Raw genomic sequence first — 22642 nt, 5'->3', positions numbered from 1 at the left:
TCCAGAACCCTGGATACTATAACGTAGTAAAAGAATTAATTGTGCCAGCACTGAGAAAACAGAAACAAAAAGAGGGGGAAAGGGCTTTGGATGATCTAAAGTTAACCATAGTATGAGGATTCATAGGAAAGTAGCAGATGATTGCTTCTCAAGGACAAAACAAGTATTGTTGCTCGTAACTTTTGAAATACCATTTAGAATGTCAGATTTATTAAAATACTATTCTACTGCACATGGGACATGGCAATAATTTCATTAATCTGAACCAGGAGATGACAGAAAAATGTTAGCAAACAGACAAAATGTTTTTAAAGATCCTATTCATAGTAAAACTTAGAATGCAAATCTGAGAACTTAGCATTATTAAATCTTGAGGATCTGTTCAGAAGTCAGTAGATGTCTACCATATAATTCATTTGGGATTTCACTTGCAAAAAGCAGATTTAGAATTATTCAAGGAAAGCACTTCCTTGACCTCTCAATACTTCAAGCAACTCTTGAAGAGGAAACAATCTCCCAAAAGAGCAAGTTGAAGAATGCTGAGTAAAGCAAGAAGCATATTTCAAGTATAGTTTGGACTGAGAAATAAAAGCATAAACAGACAATATGATGAACTAGCCTGCATATTAAATAAACAACTAGCAGGACTTGAAAACAAAATAATTTTTTAGCTGCAGAGAAGGTAAAACCCATCCAGCCCTGCCAATGCTGAATGACTCCTGCTCTTGGGTACCCACCCAGAATATGGCAGTCTTGTATATTTAGTAAACTACAGGTTCTTAGCTTTAATTGTGTATTATTCATGTCTTGCTAATATTGGATTCCCCAGGCTATTCATGCACAGCTTGCATGATGATCAAATTTTTGTTTAATTTAACAGAAAGCCTTTCCTTTAGGACTATCAGAATGAGGCTTTAATGACAAAACACACCGCTTTCCTAGTTCTTTACTGATACAAAAAACTGATCTTTTGACTTCAAATACATATAGAAAAATGATAATCCAAAGGATTACTGAGCAACAGACTGACATGATTAGGAAGGGATTAGAGAACACAATTAAAACAATGTATGGCATCACGAAAAATCTAGCCAGAAATAAAAGAAAAATCCTGCTAAGAGACTTCACAGCTCTTCCAGTCGTTTTGGTACTATTTGTGAGCATTACCTTACTTTTTTCAAAGAAGAGTATAATTCAATTACCGTATTCTGTTGCCATTTTCTGCACCTCTAAAGAGACTATCTCATTTGCAGTAGCAATTTTACCATTACAATAATAATAAGGAATTTCAAACGCTTCATTTCACAGAGTACGTGTACTACTGTTTCCTGACGTCTATTCTGAGCTATTCTTGCACTTAAGAGAGCTTTTTGTGATGCTCACAGCTGAAGTGAAATAGCAAATAGATTAAAAAGATGATAGGTCTTATTTTGAATCCTGATTCTGCAAACTATACTGCATTTGTGAAGCCTTAATCCTCATGCTGTTCTAATCTTTGTATGAGAAAAGTATAATTTTGTTTGCAAATTGTAATAGGAAGTGAAATTAATTTGCTGCTCACCAGTTTCTCATCAACATTCTAAAAATCCCAGTGAAATTAATATATTAAACATGGGAGTGGGAGATAATTTTGCCAATTTAAACATCACAGATTAAGAAAAGGTGTACAGTAATGCTATAAAAATCAAAATATTGATCTACATTTGTTAAAAGAAGAATCTTCCCCTACGTCAAACAGCATAATAAAGCTGAGAAACAATCCTGGCTATATAATTACTCTAAAAAGAAGCTGGAGTCATTCAGTAGCTCACTAGAACGATCATTTTCAAAGTGCTACACAGGAAAAGAAAACACCTATGCTATGAAACACTACTGACTCCAAATTTTAAAGCTGCATCTGGCTGTACTTTATAAATGAGATTATCACCTTTCATACACGCTCACAGCGCAATTGAGGTGGTCACAGAGTCCTTCAGAATGGAAAATTACACACACTTCAAATGACCTGCCTGTACTTCTACTTAGGGATTTTTCTGAAGCAGAGGCAAAGAAAGAGCAGACAGTAAGAATGGCCGAACAAGAGCACTCCAAGAGTTACTCAGCATCAGGTTACAGACAGTAGCTTGTAAGGCAAACCACTTGGAGCTTCTGGCTGGTCCAGCTCATAAGCAGAATGAAAATGGTACAAGAAGTTGCAGGAGGAGCTTTAGGATGACCCACAACTTAAATGAGGTGAATGAGCTGATAAAAGCAAGAATCAAAGAAAGTGCTCCATGCTGACTCAAAAGCACAGAGATGTGAATCAGCCAGAGCCCTAATTAGGCAGATTATAAAGGAAGGTTTGAAAGAATCTTCTGGCAGGTTGAGAGGAGGAAAAGACTTAATGAATTTTAATACCAAAAGTCATCATTTTATCTGCAAGATTATAAAATATGGCTGCTTTGATAACAAGAGACAAGAACATCTCAGGATGTCCCTTTCAATTGTACGTTTTGAGCAGTACAAAAAGCACACAATTTGTCTCTGACAGAATTGCTGCTAACATTTCTTACCCGCACATACAGTGAAGTAATTCACTGTTACTGGGCCGTGTTTAAAAAATCAAGTAGGTGGAACACTGTGAAGAGGCTGACTTGACTACAGTTAAAATTGGTTTAGGGAGTCCAGCTTTTGAGTACTTGAAAAAATTCTCTGGAATCCAAGCACTCTTTTGTGCCACCTCCCATATTATCCTCATGGCTGGAATACATGAAATGTGGTAAGAGCTTTTTGCCTTCTTAACACTAGGTAGCAGAGTTTGCAAACCCTCTAAGTTCCTAAAATGCTCCTTTCACGTAGGAATCAAACCCCTTTCCACATCATAGATTACTTATTCCTTGTTCTTCCAGATGTCAAGGTTTTCCCTGTTTTATCAGTGTCGTTCTTCTTTCTTCACTCAAGCTCCTCTTTAATCATATCTGAGAGCATTCTTTTTTTCCCCCCTCACTTCCACCATTCCCTAAAGTATCTCTTTTTACACCTCTTCCCCAAGTCCTTTCAACACAAGTTATATTTTTCTTCCCTTCCTGAGAAAGAGGTTTGGCTGTGCCTTTTGATTCTTTTCTCCAAATAACTTCCTTCTGTTTGCTCTTGCCTCTCATAATGAATGCTGTGTGAAAGTTTGCACCTTTTTCTTTCCCACAATATGGGTTTTGCTCTCTCAACCATGCAATGGACTTTGCCCCTTATTGAAGTACTTAATTTCCCCATTACACTTTTCCATCACTTATTGTTGCCAAGCCCAAATTATTTCAGTCTGTCAATATATTTCCCTTTTTCAAATTTTACTTAATTTTACCCATGTAACATTTCTTCCCCAGTTCAGTGATCTAAACAGCGTACCAACAATTGCTTATTTACAGGGAAAATATTTAGGATACGAACCACTAAGGATACTGCCATGACTAAATACTACAACTCCCTCGTGCCTGAAGGCCTCATAATAATAATGAATCCCATTTTATAACTCCCTGTTTTATAACTGAAATAATGAAGACATAACTGAAATTATAGAAGTACCTTGACCAGTAGGTTATGCAATCTGACCACTGTGGACGGTTGGAGGCCGCTGGGGACACAGGCAGCTCTTGGCTGGTTGGCCGGGTGGCCACTGGTTCAGCCCATTGGGATCGACCACGTGGACCTTCAACTCTGTGTAAGTAAAGGAGGACTCCATAAAAGGGGGCTGTTGTGCACGAGCCCAGTGTGTCTTGTCGCTTGTCTGGCTCCGAAACTGTGACACTCGGGCATCAGATAAGCACAGATCGCAAGTATCTCAAGAAATTTTAATTTTTAAGGATCCTGCAATTCATTTAAAAATGATCTTAAAGTCCAGTAACTCTAATAAGTGCTTGAAATGTCAGTTGAGTTGATTCAGATGGCAGTACTAACAGAAATAAAAAAATTTGCATCTACAGCTGCATCAAAAATAAATAACCATTATCAAAAAAAATTCAGTTACATCTATTCCATTTTAAACAATTTAATAATATTTCCTGCAATGCTACATACAAGAAACTATTTTAAATAACATTAATACAAACTAAGAAAAGTCAGAGAACCTGAAGCTAGAAAGATTTCATCTTTCTCTCACATAATAAAAGACATAATACATAGGATTCATTCAAACAACTATATTATAATAACTGTAAGAAAACGCTTAAATAAAAAGGTTTAAATGAGGGAGCTAAAATCAGGCATCTAAATCCATGTGTAGGCACTGAGTAGCTGGTTTAATTTTCAAAGTTGCGAACACTTTGAACTTCTAAAGAGTTTAAGGTGACCAACACATATAGAAGTCCCATCAACACTTATCCACATCATCTACTCATCAAATATAGGTCCATCAAATTAAAAACCATTTGTATGAAGAAAGCACATGACTAATGTTTACAGGATTAAACCATATGCTGATAAATTGATTCAGTTGTCTAATTTAAATATCAAGATTTAAAACTTTCAATCACAACATCTAAAATACGATTTGTTTATTTAATTATGCATTTAGGATGTATGCTATAGTCTTTTAAAACATCTGCTGTGAGGAACTCCCAGTAGATTTTAAAATAGAGTAATTAGTACCTTTTTTTTTTCAAAGTGGCAATCAGAGTCCTCATGATCAATGTATTATTTGAAATATTCATGTCTACAAATAAGAGAAATCATTGAGAAGCCATAATTTTCCTTATTGACCATATTATTTCCACAGCTTGAAAGCAGATCCCCTGTTAGAAGAGATTTCTGCTTAGAAATTGGTGACATAGCTCTGGAATTTGAGAAGTTTATTTAACTTCCTAAGTGCCTAAAAAAGAAACTTCATCTCTTATACTGCAAGTTTCAAGCAGGGATCAGTATATACAGTTAAATCAACACCTCTAAATACTTCATTAAAATCAGGATACTGGCCACCACAACACCATTAATATCAGTTAGTTAAATATCTTTTCAGTTGCTAAATGAACATATACTTTTCAACACAAGGAATTTTAATCGTTTACCCATTATTATTGACCAGGTCAGCGTCACATTATTATTTGCCTTTACTATTTTTGTTCTAATAAATCTCAACTGCAAAATAATTAGGTTGCTCACTTTAGCACAAAGAAAATGGGCTCAGTCCTGCAGACACTTTTCAAGTGTCTAATTTTATAAATGCTGATTGTCATATTCCTATACAGAAAATAAAGCCTGGGAAACAATGCGTGGACCATAACAGTCATTACTTGTATCAAGTCTGTAATGGTCAGAGAGCTACAGCACTGAAATTGCAAGGTAAGAACGTATCATCAACTCTTTAGGCAATGCCTAAGAAAATGAATTAATCTGAGGTCTACTATCCACTCTTGTGGCAAAATAAAAAATATACCCATTTTGTCCCTCGGAGGGAAAGACAAGGCAAGCCACTAATTGGATCTTACCCTTTTCTTCACCACCACTCAATGAGCAATTAGAGGTTGTTCTGGTTTGCAATACAGGTAAGGAACTGTTCTTTTAAAAGAAGAGATCTTTAAAAAATTTAAAACTTGATAAAGGATTCATCTGCCCTTCATTGTGTCTACTCAGATATCTTCAGCTACCAGCAATTCACCTTGGTTTCAGAGTAAAGGTCTCAGGTATCATAGTTCCATCCAAGTTTTTAAAAGCAAACCAAACTAAAATCATTAAGGCTGTTTTAGGTCTGTGTCAACTGGTTTTACTTAGACCAAATGGAACAAACACTTTGAGGACCCTCAAGTGGAGTGATCTGTCTTGTCAGTATTCCAGGAAAAGTCATTGCATCCTTTGAAATAATTAGTCACCAACATCACCATCTCTGTCACCTATGAGCCACAGAAAATGAAAACCTATAGCTAATAAGGCAGTTCCAAGAAGATCTCCCAGTGCAGTAAGATAAGGGATAGAAAAACTGTCAGGGTCTTTTCCTTTTTTCCAGAAGTGGTGCACCATCCAGTCAGCAATCCACAACAGAGTAAACACCTACACAACATCAAACAAACAAAATCTGTATCATTATCATGTAAGTTACATCAAGAGGAATTCAACAGCCAACATTACTGTCTCCATACTAGGCAGAACTGTTGTATACCGTTGCTTTTGAAAAATATAAATAATTAATAAGAATGAATTTCAGACTAAAGCTGCCCACAAGCAGAGAGAGGAACACTTAGCCAACTTCTCTCAATCACATGCAGAGCTGGAAGAACATACTGAATTACTGACAGCATTTTTCACCCAGTCTATGCTTGAGGACTTCTGAAAATGGCAAGAAAAACCAAAAAAAGTTCCACCAAACATGCAACTGCACTTCTCACATAACTCATCATTCTGTACAGAGAGAGCATAAGTGGGGCTTTGAGATAATTCAGAATCAAATCATGTTGCCTCACAGGAATAGGCTCAACCCAGGCATAACTCCTGTTTCCACAGGTCTAACACTGACCTGAAATCAGATGTGATGTAAAGAACAACAGGTCAAATTAAGAACAGTTTCATCTGGGTTGTGTGAACTGCAAAAAATGGCCTAGAACCTACTTTTATGCCTGAAATACCACCTTCAGCCCTTCTGTAATAAGGCACACCATATATTATGAAATTGTCACTCCAGGCTGAATTTGTCCCAAAGTAAAAGATTTAATTCCCAGCTGTGAATGTCTGAACATTTGAGAGGCTTGATCTTCATACCAAAGGTATGCATAATCATTAACCCAATTTGAGAAAAAAATAATCCTTTTAATGTTGCACAGCTGTATGATAAGAGATTTTGGTTTAGTGGAATCAAGTGGTGTGGAATGGCACAAGATGAATGGAGAAAGGACCACTAACTGAGTTTCATTTCTTCTTGTAGCTTCTAAGGAGCTGCTTAAGTTGAAATAAATTCTGCATTTTAGGTATTTTTAGTTAATCAGATATTTAAGAAGGGTAAAATCAAGACATTTACTACCATAATTAATTTTTAAGAACTGTACTCACTACATTTAAAATAATGTAGATATCAAAATAATGCAGTATCAAAAGTAGTAAAAAGGACAACATTAATATTTTATTTAGTAAATTATCAATTACTGGCATCAAAAGCATACTTATAAATACATACATTCATTCACTGAAATATTGATCAGATGGTTGCAAGACAGTTCTCCACTATAAGTATAGCAAAATGAATGTCATACAAAAATTTAATCTTTGCTTTGCAAAAGTGTATGTTAAAATACAAGCCTGAATTTGTAATTAAAAAGAAAAAAAAGAGAAAGGAGGAGTATTTGCTTAATGAAAAATGCATGGCTTATTTATATAAATGTATCTTCTGAAAAGGGAACTCTGTAGTCTAAGCTAATTATGCAAGTCCTAGGTGTGCTGACTGGAATCCAAACAAATATATTTAAAACAGATGTTTTCTTTGGAAGACTATCAGATTCCTTGAGTCAGCTCCTTCTTCTTACAGAGACAAAAAGAGGCCTGTTTATAAGAGATCCTGTACATTCCCATCTCCTACAGGATGTGCTCAGAAGACGCTGCAGAGCCCCACATCTACAATAGTTATGCATGTTCCATTGGAAGATGAGAGCATTCATTCCAAGAAAAATATATGTGTATATATATAATATATATATATATAATATATATATATTATATATATATATAATATTGTATATGCAATATTATATATTGTATATAACACAACCAATTAGACATAACATACACAGTCCAATTTAGATGACAGTATACACTTTTGACTCTTAAAAATCATGACATGAAAGCCTTTCAGTTGTCTATATATTTTCCACTCTGAAATAACTGACTTTAGACTACAGCGAAATATTGGCAGTTTGGAAACTAAGCTTTTGTGAACCTTCCCAAATAATTTTTTTTGCTGTGTTAACTTATGGGTACACAACAAACAGTGCAAATCATAAGAAGCCTGGCTTCTGCAAGTCATAAGAAAAAGTTATAATATATTATATTAACTGATACAAGTCACAGTATGTAATGGCAATTGTAACTTAGTTCTTACAGAGTGAGTTACCAGACTGCAGCTCACCAGCCTTCACTTCTTTTGGGAAGGAATAATGCTATCATGCATCATGCATTTGCATGGCTAGAAACTCACTAACAGTCTTTGGAAATGGTTCCCTATTTGCCCACGTTAGTTTGTAATGCAAGACAGAACCAATGTGACTAAGTCTTCGAGAAGATTTTGCTTCTCATCACTGTTAAGAGAAGGCAATCAAAGTCATCAATCAATGATTATTTTGGAAACAGAAAAAAAGAAAAGGAGTGTCCTACTATGAGTTTGCTGAATTTTTGAAAGACAGTCTTGAATTCAAAGTGGTAAGTGACTCACAAAGATCTGACAGATTAAAAAAAAAAGGCGTCAAAGAGATGTTACAAGACGACACTTCAGGATTTGTGAGATTTATTTATCAGTGACAGATACTTCTGTCAGTAAATTGATGCAGATGGCACAGCAGCACAAACACTGTGCATTTCTGCCCTGCACTCATGCTATGAAGAAGAAAGACTTCCTTCTTTCAACTGAAAACCAGCTGGTTTTGAGGGAAAAAATAAAGGGATGAACATCACAGAAAAGCCTAATAATACAGTACCAAAACGATCTGTTTAGCATGAAATGCTGTAGAAAATTGATAAGAAAAGCTTGTAAATACATGCAGCACTGTTCAAGATGTGAGCTGAAATTATTTAGTTTAGAAATTATTTAATAGAGAGTTTTCTGAAAAAAAGCAGATGAGTAGTAGTAGAATTACGAAAGAAAACTCTAGGAATTCTTCCAGACTGAAGGATAAAATAACTGCAGGGTTCAAGAAAAGTAAAAAAGAACTAAATATCTATCTATGTAAAAAGATCTGTCTAAGAAAACGGAGACACTCAATAGTCACTGATCAAGACAAAAAAAAGCCCCAGAGACAGGATTGCAAAAATACAAGCAAAATTCCAGATGTTTCAATGGTTTAAAAGGAAAATCATGCTATATTATTATCATCATTACAGGGAGAAAGTCACCATCAAAAGAGAGAAAAATGAAACTAAAGGCAGGATCAGATTTAGACTGCATTTCTAAAAATGACCTCGGTCTCACTGTCAAAAATGTACTCAGAAGCAGCAGAATACAGCAATAAGAGTAGGAGGGAGGGGAAAAGCTTGAAAAATCCTAATGATGAAGAATATAAGTACTCATATTATTTTGTACAACAAAGGACAGAAATAGAGAGTAATTCTTGATAGTGAACTTTCTGACTCAATTTATGAATTTCAGATTGGAAGTGAAATTGAAGATGAATACTCAAATATGAGTGAGCTTTACTATTTTGAAAGTTCAAATCTTATGCCTGCAAGACTAGAAATGGGAACATTACACACTACAAAGCAGGTTTTTTCCCTTTTTTATTGTGCACAAAATTTACTTTCATTCTTTCAAGGTCTTTAGATACAAATAACAAGGAAAAGCTAGGTGAAGAAAAGTTATTTTTGATCTTTTGCATGTAGTATATCTGCATTTTCTCATGGAATTAATTTCTTATGGGAAAAGAATTTCCCCTAAAATGAGCAAAGAATGAAACTCTGTTATTTAAAATAAAAATACATAACTCCTTCCAAACATTCTTAATATTGTCTAGGCTTCCTATAGCCTAATTAATAAGTTGCAGGATGCTATAATATTTTTATTGTTTCTTTCATCTGGCATGTCCATATTTCATCAGTGGATGCATGTCAAATTCAGTGATGAAAGTGTAATATTCAAATTAATAACTTCTGTAAAGCAGAATAGAATTGTTCACTTTTATATTAGTTTGTACATTAGTTGCTGTGATAAGTGAATTCCAACACCAAGCTGGAAGATTAAAGTTTGGGTTATGTAATTTCATATGCTTTTCCAGGTGGGCATTATCAAGATTCAACTATAAGTTCAGTATGTAGAACGAAGACCTTTTAGCAGTTTATTTATCATGCCTTGGACAGGACACCCTGCCTGTTGCTAGTACTGATGATTCCACCTTAAATTGTTTCCATCTGAAGGTGCATTACAAAATAGTTGCATTAGGAAACATAGATGTAAATAAACTGAGGGAACCTCTTTTCAAATGTATTTTAAGTCTCCTTTACTTTCAAAATTATATTGACTCAAAATTTACACATAACTTAACTATGAAAAGATCCTGAAATTACTGCATAAGAACTATGAAATTCAAAGGTAAGTTTATTTATTTGGTCTTTTAATTATGAGTAAAAAATCCCATTTAAGAATCTCTAAAGACTACTGTGTTCTGACTCTCTCATTCTCGCCAGAGTAATGATTTAGGTCTTCTAGTGGCTTTGACTCTTCATTAAGTTAATTTTCAAATTACACATTACATGTCTCCAATTTTAAATGGCTTTTGATGAAGTAGTAACTGTAAAGTGCTTGTAATAGATCTACGCTGAACTTGTTGACTTTCCATTGTCTAGAGCCAGAAATCTGTAGTCAGTGAACTCTCAGAGTAGGGTCTTACACACATCTTTCAAAAGACATTTTTCTGCACTGTTTTCTCAGGTAGCGTATCTAGCGTGGATCATGTCCAGAGGGGACAAGTAATTATTTCCTCCAAACATACAGAGATTTCCTTCAATCCTGACTGCAAGAAAACCACTGAACAGCAAGTTTTTTCTTGCTGCTGTTGTTTGTGTTGTAGCTAAGTGGTATTAGCTCCTCTAAGGTATCCAAGTACCCAGACAGCACAGCATACATTGATGTCAGACTGAGACCTCATTGAAGTAAAAAAGAGAATACCAATTTAACTGAAGTTGTTTCTGAGTCAATTTGATTATATTGATGTAATTTTGTGGGAAGAAACATTTTTTAAACTTCAGTTTGAATCAAGTTTTTCAGATTGTCATCTTGATTTCTTTGTAGCTTTGCCAGACATCCTGGTTTGACCAAAACAATCCTAATTTCAGGCTGTTTCTCAGCTATCTGCAGGGATGGGTAACCCAGACCAGTAAGTGCTCTGGCATGCTCAGCCTGCAGTAGCTGCAGCACAACTCAGTGTGTCATGCTACGTACACAAGCACTTTGAGCTCAGCCTTCTAGAGCCAAAAATGATAGATCCCTGCTATGACTTGGTAGGAGCCGGGCTTCTACCACAGACAGCAACATGGCTGGAAAGGAAGGAGCTGCTGATAGCCCCAGTCAGACCCCAGTGAGTCCAGCAAGTCTGCTTGTCATGCTGCAATGAGAAAGCACCGAGCATAGAGAACTGTCCAGATTTGGGCTTGAGTTTCCGTATTTCCTTGAAATACGGTCTCTTTAGCCGTTATACGCTCCATCTTTCGGAAATAACCTTTCCTGTTAGAAAAAGCAATATTTAAAATGCATCAATATTTTGCCTATAAACACAACCTTCCTTTTTTCTCTGTAATGTACAGTATATCCCATGAGTTATGTTTCCACATTAAAGAGGCCCATATCATCATTAGAATCCTCACACTGGTGAGAAATCCAAGACATTTTTGATGTGAGCAGGAAGTCGTTATGAGCACCGCTGAATTCTTGGTTTTCTATTGCCCCAAACAGCACTGAAGCACTGCAAAAGTGACTTTACAGCTGTACACATCTGGCCTTCATCAGGTAAGAACAATTTTGGAATTACTTATTTGCTTGGTAATAGCTCTGGGAATCTCCTATTGTTTGTTTATTCCCTGAGACTAACTGTGTGTTCAGATTTGGTCAGTAGGTGTGAAAATTCCTGGGAGGGCGTTTTACTGGCTCAGTGAGAACATGCAGAACAGAGACCGCCTTTGAGTGCTCCGAGCCGTGTGCCAGGACTGACAGCTTGGCAATTCCAGCACTGCTCTCCTTCTGCTCCACGCTGACAAGACAGGGGATGAAACTGCTTGGTGCACAGCCTCATACAGTAAAAAATACTTGTGCCTTTGTGAGGAATAAGAGGAGGACTGTTTTCCAATTAATATAATCTTTGTTGGTCAAATGCCACATCGTAACTGCACACAGTGTGCTGGTGCATGTTTGTGGCTTGCTTTGTAAGATTTTCAAGGAAAGAGTATTCCTCTTAAACAGAGGCCACTCAGCAAATCCAAAACACACTTAAAATCATTATACTGGGTTTGATTAGGCACACTGGCTTGCCCCAATACTGTACAGTGCATTGTGTGAAGTACCCTACATACTGACAGAGTATACCATCCCCATAGCACTTTTTATTGTATTTTCCTCTGGTGCTGCCATTTGTAAACACAGAAGAGGCTCTTCACTACAGAGCTAATTCAGATCTCTTAAACTTCAGCCTAAAAGTTTTACCTGAATGCAGATTAATAGAAACATTTGTGCAGGTTTCCCTCCCTTTATGGAAAAATAACTGTGAAATCTCCGCCCCTCTAAAGATAAAGGGAGTACAGCCTTGGATGTCACTACAATCAATTTATGAATTTAACTGAAGAACATTTTCAAGAATATATATTTATTTAAATAGAAACAGCTGTACTATTAAGGGTAGGAAAATGAAAATGAAATAAAATAAAATGTTTTCTGGGGTTTCCTAAGCTTAGAAACCTGGAACTGTTTTGTTCACAGAGAATCAAAAAGAATGCAAATCATAGCTCTGGCTATTCGTGTTACTTAAAATATCTAACTGTAATGATTTTTAGAAAAAACTACATATTCAGTGAAACTGTACTTTGTTTTACTAACGGCATATTTTCAGTCAATAACAACTGAATTATACTATTGATAATACATCATGGCATATTAATTATTTAGTTCCCATAAAAATTTCATTTAAATGACGTGCTGTGGGGAAAATATCTAAGAAAATCTCAGAACAGGTAGAGAGAAGAGATGAAAGAAGCTGGCAGGCCTGGGTGGTGAAAAATCAGCAAACAATATAAGCATCAGATTTGGATGAAAATGAAACTAACTCTCTGACTGGAACTTCAGCAATACTGCATAGAGCTTTCAATGCAAATAAATTCCATTTTTATCACTTTGGGATGGATAGTGACGATTACAGGCAATTTGAAACAGTCTTGTTAAAATGCCAAATGGAAGTCATATGTAGTTAGTTAGTCATATGTATAAGTTAGTTTTACTGTAGAAATAATGTGGAATAGCATAAACTGAAAGAGAGAGAGAAATATAAAAGCAATAAGCAACGTCTTTGCATTAATATTTTTTGGATTTTTTTTCCATTTACTCCAACATTCCAGTTCTACGTTTGCCATTTCTCTAACTCTTTCCTCTTCATTTTAAATAAACAGAGCTGGACAGTCAGAAATAATAAACACAATTCAAAGTCAATTAACAACCTATTGCAGTCCACTGTAAAATACGTCGTTAAATAATTTAACACCTTACAATAGTCGCTTGAATTTCAAAGACAGAAAATTCATTTAATTGCTGCTGTTATTTTTTAATTTGGCATTATTTTTTTAACATACTGAGGAAAATCCTACCTAGGTGGTATATTGCCATAATCATTTTCAGCTTCCTGCCTCCCAGCTCAACAGAAGTAAGGAATGGCAAAGGGCAAAGCAGTGATATCAGACCTCCTCACAGGACTGACTATAGTTAACTCTTACCTTTGGGAATCACTGTATTCTGCTAAATTATCATCTACCACCTCAAACATAAAAGATACAGCTTGCAAGCAGGACTGTAGTTTTTGACATCCATTTTCATATACCTTCCATGCAAAGTGAAAATAAATACAAAGTCCAATATATTATTAAAAAAGGCCTAGAATTTAGATCTCCCACTGCTCAAAAGACTGTCAATGGATTTGGTTTGTTGTTAATTGAAACAATAATACTTAGCTGCGAGGTTTTTCAGTTTTACCGCAGAACTGGAAAAGCTCTCACTGGGAGGACAAAAATAAAAAAGAATTCTAGAAAAATAAGATCAGTAGCTGTTAGGCTATGCTAAAAGAAATGGCAGCTTAAAAACTGTTTTTTACAATTTCCAGGTGCATAGATGATGTCACTGAAAAAGGGAAGAGGGATGAGTACAAATATTTAAGTGCTTTCCTCGAGAAAGAAGAAACTTAAAAGCATGAAACTGCAGTCTGGAAGTACTTCAGACTGACAGGCAAATAAAATGTGTTGAAGATTTAAGGATTAAAGCAAGCATCATCTCCCTGAAAATTTAAAATCTGCTCTAATTAGAGGTGTGCGACACTACAATAATCACTACTAGAAAAACGCCAGAATAATTCAAATGGGGAAAGGAATCTATTAAATATTTTCAGAAGGTCTTAAAAACCACAGTGTTTCAAATTGTAAATATGTCAAGACCCATGAGAAGTTATAGTTTGCAATACTGGTACTCAGTTTCAAAGTAAATACATCTCAAAATGCCTTTTATGACTAACAACAGAAGACAAAGAAGAAAAAATAATCCATAAAAGGGAGCAGGGAAAAAGAAAAAAAAAGCTCTATATCTGCTTTATAGGTGAAAAACCAAGAAAATCAGGTGTATGTACTGCAATAGAGACACATGACTGCAAAACTGAATACTCTAATCAGATCCTGAATTTATGAAAATGCAACTTTACACCTGTATATGTGCTGTTGCTGGGTCTGAATTACTATGTCATTTGAAAATCCTGCCATAATGCCTGAGCTTGGTTTTCAGGTGAACCTCTGCATTTCTCAAGTCTTGCTGCTGAAGAAAAAGTGTCCCTAAACATGCTGTGATTGCAGTTCTGCTAGCAGGAGGACTGGATTTATGAATTCAGGTTGATTCCCAAGGGAAATCTCGAAGGTTTAATACTGACTGAAATCACACTGCAGTCTTACATTAACAGGGACTCTTTCCCCAATCCAGACAGAAAACATATAGGAAAGGAATAGCATTATTTCCTCAGGAAAACACATTATAAAACAAGTGATAAGGCTGGAAACTAGGAATATTATCTAAGAGGAAAATGAAAAGTAATTTATGTCTTTTAGTACAACACTCTCACTTGCAAAGGTTGAAACATTACCAGTCATGTTCTACCAGAAAGGTGTAAATTCTCATATGAAATAGTAATAGTTTTTGAAACCTGTCCTTACTGAAATAGTAGTGTGATAAACAGTGGGACAATTCAGAACATTAAAAATTATAATTTTACTAAGGATTGACCTGTTGATAATGTTGTTTGTCTATTAAAACTAAATAGGTCACATTTTTTGAAGCAGTATGTATATTTAAATCATGGATATTTCAACCACACTTCTACCATGTAACATGAACAGTCACTTTTTGGTTTTAAGGTGCAATGAAACATTATAGTTAATTCAGGCACGTTATACTTAAAAAATGGGTGTGATTTTAATAAAATATTTAATTTTGTATTAGTGATTTTTCAAAATGAAATCATTTCACCTTGAGACATCGCTATTTCAAAAGGCATCTTTCAAGAACTGCCCTTGCTGGGTATGAACAGATGACTGGGTAAAACAGCCAAATAAGGTAAAGAAGTTTGACAATTAATGCAATTACAGCTTCTTGTATAGTGTTTGCCGTTGTATTAATTTAAACTAATAAATATTAAGAACACATTAAGGAAGCTGTAATATTTTCATCTGCTCGACTATGTTAACTAAAACAGTAATGTGAACCACTTTAGGAAATTTCTTTAAGAATTTTCCTTAATTTTCCTTATTCATAAATGCTACCTTTCCTTCTTTCCATTTCCCCTCCCTTCTTTCCATTTCCCCTCTAGTTGATTAAAATGATGGGGTTTTAGATGCAATGGTTCCAAAAGCATGTGAAAGATGCATGACAAGGAAATAATGCAGTCAAGTGTGTTCTGAAAAGCACTCACAACAACAGTACACCTGTGTAAACTGTATATAAGTGGAGATAATCAGCTACTTCAGAGCTGTGCTGAAAGCCTCTATAAACCCACACCTTCTTGTACCATTTATGAGATTTCAGATACCAGAAAAAATTATTTTCTTCGAGAACTTGATTTTGTACAAGCATTTGCCAGTTGTACTTATTCTTACCTGTAGCAGAGCTGCAAACAAATATACTGCTATAAAGATGGGGGTTAAGGAAGTATGTCCGCTTTTCATTAAATGGATAGTGTACAAGAAAATCAGGTGTCCAGGAATCACCAAGAGAAGCAGAACTTGGGCTGATTTGTTATTTACTCCTACAATTGAAAAAAAAAGAAAAATCCAAAATTCAGTTAAGTTCTTCAATTATTATATTAGATTTTTACTCATTTTAATATAAAACCACCCCATTTTTGGAATTCCACAGCATTGACTACTGTGGAACAGCAGGCATTAATTTTCACTAAAAGACTCCTTGAGGAATTTCACTGCCTTCCAGAAAAGGTAAGCAGAGCCCTTCTGGAAAAGGGTGCAAACTGCCTTCATTCTGTGCTCATGTAATACCATCTACGTTTTTGGAGCTCCTAAAGTCTTATTAAGAAAGAGGATCTTTTGGACTCCATATTCAAGACATTCTCAAAAGTACCTTATATTTCTAAAAAGTAATCCTACATTTACCACTTTCACATCTGTTTCAATTCATTTAATAAATACGAAAGTGTTATACATGGTGGTGACACATCACATTTCACCACAGTTACTACATCATTAGGAGAGAGGGAAATACATGGGAGGAATAAGCTGTGAAGAAAAAATCTAGTAAGAAAATGGCAAATTGGAAATAGAAAGCAGGGATTTGGCTTAGTAATAATGTCTGATATAATGGTTGGCCCTAACAGGAAATTGGTTTGAAGTTCTGAAGGCAGACAAAAGTTAGGAGCTGGTAGAGAAGCTAAGGAAAGTTGAAGGCTGAAACCCTTCTGAGTGGGTATCACAGTGTCCTGCCCCACCAGCCCTTATCTTCAACCCTTGCCAGGGCTACATCCTTCTCTATGCTCCTCTCTACTCACCCAGTCCTCAGGGAGATTCTTGTGATTCTCAAAGGCAAAGAGCTGCAGGCAAAGGAAACTGCCAAGCCTCAGCTGCCTTTGAATAGCACACAGCAAGCTCAGTTCATTGCCATTTCTCACTGGTGGCACAGTATGGCATACAGGGGTAAAGAGATGTGAGACAGGATTTTTAACTGACTAAATACATACCTGTACCATAGTATGTTCTGCATGGGTAATAGCAACCCTTGGCTTCCTCTGGCAGCTCTCCAGGAATGCTATGTAAATGGAGGTAGGTAGAAATTCTGCTAGCTTGAATAGCTACTAGATTGCCACCAATACCTGAAATGCAAAAGGGAACCAATGAAAAGGTTTCAGCTATTTTTTTCCTCTAGTAGGTAATATTTTTGCAGATTTACCAATTTCCTCTATGTTTATCACAGTACCTTACATACAAATGTCAAAATGAAAAATATCTTTAGAATGTATATTAGTTACAGAGAGGCTACAAATCGTTAAAGTAAGTCCAAAAATGTGGGTTACAGTTTAGTGTATCACTGGGTATTTGGAGATTAGTTTTGTATCATGGTAAGTGCAAAAAAAACCTTCCAAAAGGTTCAATCTTATGTTTTCTCATAAGTGAAACTCCCTTTTATGCCTCTTCTTTGGAAACCCCTCTTGGAACAGCAGAAGTATGACACTGTTGTGCCACTGCTGGATTACCTCCCTAGGTCATTATTCCAGGCCAGCATAAGTAACAAAAGCAGCTCGCTACCACAAACATAAATGCAGATTTCACACACGCAACCACAGGACCAGAAAAGGCTTCAAGAGTTAATATATTCATTCCCCTCTCACACAAAGCATAAGTAACTACAGTCTTCTGTCACTCATAATTCAGGCTGAAAGAACAAGATGAGTGTCTGAATAGCTGATTTTTAAAAGAATGGTAGTGATGGAGATTCTACTTTCTTTCTTGTAAGTGGCAGTATGCACAAGTTGTAGCAGCAGAGCTTTCATCTCAATATAAGAAAGAAATTTCTTATAGTGAGAACAATCATTCCCTGCAACAACCACCTCAGGGATGTGGTCGAGTCCACTTCACTGGAGGTTTTCAAGATGTGACTGGACCAGGTGCTAGAAGATCTCATCTAGGCTCCCTTTCTCACACAAGGTCAGACCAGATGACATTTCAAGGTTCCTTCCTCTCTGGGCTGTTTCATGTTCTATGAATTTTTATTTCAATGAACACAAAACTAAAACAACTCATTATATCTACACTGCAGAATGCAGTGACATGAAACCCTCCTATATACTCGAGCTGTCTACTTGCATATCAGGCACATGCTTTTTCTTTCCCCCTCTTCAGATGCTCTACACAACAATGGGTTGGTCTGAGAAGAAGCAGAAGAAATGCAGATCTTGTCCCCACTTCAGGACAAAGGCCTTGTTTATTGTTATTAGTAGAATCAGTTTATCTGATGCTTAGGGCTTTGTCTGGTTGCAAAACAAGTGTTTGTGGTGACCAGGAGACACTATTTGCCAAATTCTTTTGGTGACTACGGACGGGTTAGCACAGAGATCTAATACTGACATCTGAAAGAAGATGTCCTGCCTCACCACTGCTTAAAGACAGTAAATGGCTGAACCCAACGTGGAAGTACATCTTTTAAGCAAAAACTTCAGATACAAATTAGGAAATGCGTGTTCCCAGTCAGAAGTTACAGGGATAAAATATGAACTACCAAAAGGTTGAGTCAGAGTTTGCAAAGAAAATTAAAATAACAGTAGCTCTTTTTTCAGATGAACTACAGAAAAGTAGCAAAGTAAGGGATTTATCTAAACTACGAGAAGTTTAAAAAGATTAAAACCAATCTAAGTAGGACTCAAAGTCTGTGCTTCGATTGAGAACAATAAATTTGAGATTTCTGACTAAGGAGATTAAGGTACAGAAAGAGAGGCAGAAATAAAATTAAGGATCAATGCACTACATTTGGATGGGGATCAGATAATTTCTGCAACTGAATTATGGAAAAGCTGTTATGTAAAACCGCCTCTTAACAGAGCTACAAAGCTGGGGATGGTGCCATAGGACTGGAAAATATGAAACAGTTTCTGCTAAAAAAGAGAACATAAAGGCAATCTGGGTAATCACAATCAGGCTAACAAATGCAATAACTGATACATTCACAACAATACTAAGAGAAAAAATTAGTAAAATATTCTGTCATTATCTGCTTCTCTGATAGCACTATAGAAAGAAATAAAGGACAGAAGGACATAGGGCTGCTTTGAGTTTTGTAGCAATGCAACTACAAACCACTTTGGCACAACTCTCTAGATTTTAAGTATTTCCTAGGATGTCTGTAATTTCGTTTTGTGACTGCTAATTATTTGCTTCAACAAATTCAGGCACTGAGAAATATGATAAATGCTCTGGACTTTTTTCCCTGGTTAATAACATGGGAAAATGAATGAGATAAAAGAATTAAGGAAAATGGAAATAAGTCCATTTGAAATGGTGATTAAAAAATCTGTCTGGACAACAGACACTGACAAGTCTGTGAAAGAAGGTGTAAGATTGGTTGTCAATCCTTTGATGGATAGCTATTAATGACAAATCTTTTCACTTTCATAACCATCACTTGGAGAAAGTATTCCCCAAGCCCTATTGCTCATGTAGATAGCAAGAAATTCCTGTCAAGTATTAAAAGTGGTTCTAAAACAAACTGGCCAGCCATGGAATACTGGTAAAGGAGGTGATAGCTGCTCTGCAAAGGAAGCTGACAGCTGCTCTGCAAAGGAAGCTGACAAGCTAACCAGAACAGCCAGTATGGAGTGTGATTTCAGGAGGTGTAACTAGTTACAGCTCAGTTGAACATATACAATCTATTTTAGCTAACTGGAAATGCAGTATTTGTATGTTCAGTAAGATTATTTTAAATTTTATTTGTCTGAGCCTCAATAACCTAATATTAGTAGTGTAATTTTAACTCACAGAAGACAGCCTGGTATAGTGAAGTGTAAGTGCTTCTAGAATCCATACATCCTGCTCAGTCTCAGCCAGCCAACAATGTATGGTGGCGACAGCAGCAGTGATACTGTAATTTAGTTCTGTCCCTTCACCTACCAATTCCTTCTTCTAATTATTTTTGAACCTTTGGGCCAATTTCAACCATGCCTGACATGAGGACAGACATGTTAACTACTTCCAAGTATGGTTAAAGAATCTACCAAAAACGAAACAGTGACTAGATAAATAAAGGAAAAGATCCAAATGCATGTCCTCAGTGAGACAAAGACAGTAGTATGAGTTATACAGCTAATGGCATAAGCATAAGCAGGCCAGCTGGCCAGTCAGCACTCAGCTTGGAATAAAGCATGATGCCTCTTGCTCAGCCAACAGCTCAGTGAGACAGAAGAGGAATGACAATGAAAGCAGAGGGAAAATGGAGAGAATGTTGTGAGCAGCGGGTATAGCAGGAACACGAGGCAATAGGGAACACCGCAGGTTGGAAAGGCTGTCTAAAAACCTCAGGATACAAATGAGAACAGAATCAGGTTTCATTCTGCTGGTCACAGAATGACTCGTATAAGGCTGTTCTTGCATTGAATCACTTGGATATGTACAGAGATACTCAGTTTGTTTGGTAACAGCAGCTACTGTGCATGTGCAGTTACCATCTCAGCTATACCAGACTAATCAGACCCCTGGAAGAAACAGAAAACAGATAAAACTGCGTAGGTTGGCAAGATGTCGATACATAAAACTGATAATGTCTCAGCATCTTCTAAATGTATAAAATGGTCACATACTCAGTAGCTGCTCATATTATTAAAAGCTCTGTAGATGTATATGAGGACTGTTTCCATGAACATTTGATTAATCCAGACATTTTTTCTCCTGGAAAACACTACTGCCGTCATCATAGCAAACACTAAATTTGTGAAGACTTACTTCTTCAGTTTCCTTTCATTTTTGCAAGAACTACAACATAGGGGAAAACAATTGTTTCAAAAGTAAAATCCAGCAACTATTACTTCATGCCTCTCAGAACAGCAAATGCGTTTAACCTCAGTATGAGAGTGTTGCTTTGTCAATGAGCAGAAGAGATGTTGTCTGCTAAAGTGAGAAGGATGTCGCACTGACTTAAAACTTTAGAAGAAAATTAAAAACCTCATCATTTTATCAAGGCAGTTAAGGGCTAAGCAAGAACATTTCTTCTAAGAATTGTTATCACAGCTCTTTTGTGTAACAAGCACAGAATCCCATATTGTAAGTAGAGCCAAAACCATGTCGTGTATTTGCAAATAGGCCTATGGGCATGATTCATCATCTGGTAAAAAGAATTTTTTCTAATAATAGAAGTAACCATGCTATTCAGAAAACCACATTAAAGCACTTTACATCAATGAGTCTTAAAGAATACTTCAAAGCAAATCTGTGTCTCATAACTCAGTGCAGGTAAAAATCCCCAGAAGTTAAGGGAAGCTGGATCTCGCTGATGCAGATCAGTCTGAGATCATCCACTGCTCCGGGGTAACACATCGGACTGTATTTTTCCCCGGATCCTACATCTCACTTTTTGATAAATAGAGTAAGATTTTCCAGGGAATACTGGGAGGAGTAGTTGATAAACCAGACGGCTGTGCCGCCATTCAGAGGGAACTGGAGAGGCTGGAGAGCTGGGTCAAGAGAAATCTCCTGAAATTCAACAAAAGGAAGTGCAAAGTTCTCCATCTCAGCAGGATAACCACATGCACCATGTTATAACTAACCAGTAAAAAATCTGGTTTCAGGTACTTGTTTAGTGTGAGGGGAGAACAGTACAACAGACAACCTAAATTTTTCAGAGCAGTATTCAACTACTTTATGTATGAAGTCCCTTCCTTTCCCATAGGTCCCCATCTCATTCTTATTTTTGTGCATTTCCTTAAATACATATAACTAAAGAATTGTTCCTTTAGAAAACTGCCTCCTATGAAAGTACTGAGAGCACCAGAAAAAGTGAACATACTCAGCTTTAATGACCAGAGCCATAACTGTTCATAAAAATGTAAATATTTGCATGATGGGGCACACAAAAAATTCTGTAAGAACAGGCAAAGCAAATCATTGTGATTAAAAATTTTTAGAAAACCAGTTCTATGGAGAGAGATTAATCAGTCACAGAATACTGTGTTGTTCCCAAGTATCTATAATACAGCTTGTGCAATGGGACCAAAATCAATTAATATCTACATAAGGGGAGAATTAGGCCAACATAATTCCCAAACTGATTTTTCTTGTCTATCTATCAAGAGAAGGAAGGCAAGAAGATTCTCACTTTTGCACACTCCTGAGCACAATCCATAGCTCAAAATAGTCAGTTTTGCCAAACAGGCTTTTTTTGAAGTTCAACATCTGCATCATAAAAATGAAATGAAAAGGAAGCAAAAGACTCTCAGTTACAATGGTGACCAAAAGCTCTAAATTCTGGAATAATCTTCTTATCTTTCAGAAAATGCAAGAAGAATTTTTTCCCTGACCTCTCTACCATTAACTTTAAAAATCCTGTTTTATGCAAGTGAAATACTTAGATTAGAAAATTAACTAGCCTCCTATTTATGTTTTTGGGGCTTTTTTTGGTCCATCTTCCATTTTACTTTGTAGCATTTCTTTTAATACTTACAAATGTTTGAGGGAAAACAGATGGAAAATATTAGCTTTCCCTAGATGGATG

The 22642-nt window shown here is 36.1% G+C and overlaps 1 protein-coding gene across 4 annotated transcripts in view; it reads right to left on the bottom strand.

Annotated features, from left to right (window-relative positions):
• Positions 1 to 22642, bottom strand: part of SLC41A2 (solute carrier family 41 member 2) — a 65118-nt gene that overhangs the window by 15917 nt on the left and 26559 nt on the right. For 3 of the 4 annotated variants that reach the window (XR_005604448.1, XR_005604446.1, XR_005604447.1), the window contains 3 exons: positions 17130 to 17261; positions 16039 to 16187; positions 3559 to 6015 (listed from right to left, as the gene is read on the bottom strand). Coding sequence is in view for 1 of the 4 variants with exons in the window: in XM_039570720.1 (XP_039426654.1) it covers positions 16039 to 16187; positions 17130 to 17261 (281 nt within the window). In the remaining 3 variants the exon portion in view is untranslated. The remainder of the gene's footprint in view (positions 1 to 3558; positions 6016 to 16038; positions 16188 to 17129; positions 17262 to 22642) is intronic. The other variant, XM_039570720.1, reaches the window with a different exon arrangement.

Source organism: Corvus cornix, chromosome 1A, assembly GCF_000738735.6.
Source record: "Corvus cornix cornix isolate S_Up_H32 chromosome 1A, ASM73873v5, whole genome shotgun sequence".
In the NCBI taxonomy this organism is placed as follows: domain Eukaryota; kingdom Metazoa; phylum Chordata; class Aves; order Passeriformes; family Corvidae; genus Corvus; species Corvus cornix.
The sequence above is the reverse complement of the archived record's forward strand: the minus strand, read 5'-3'. Positions and strand labels throughout refer to the sequence as shown.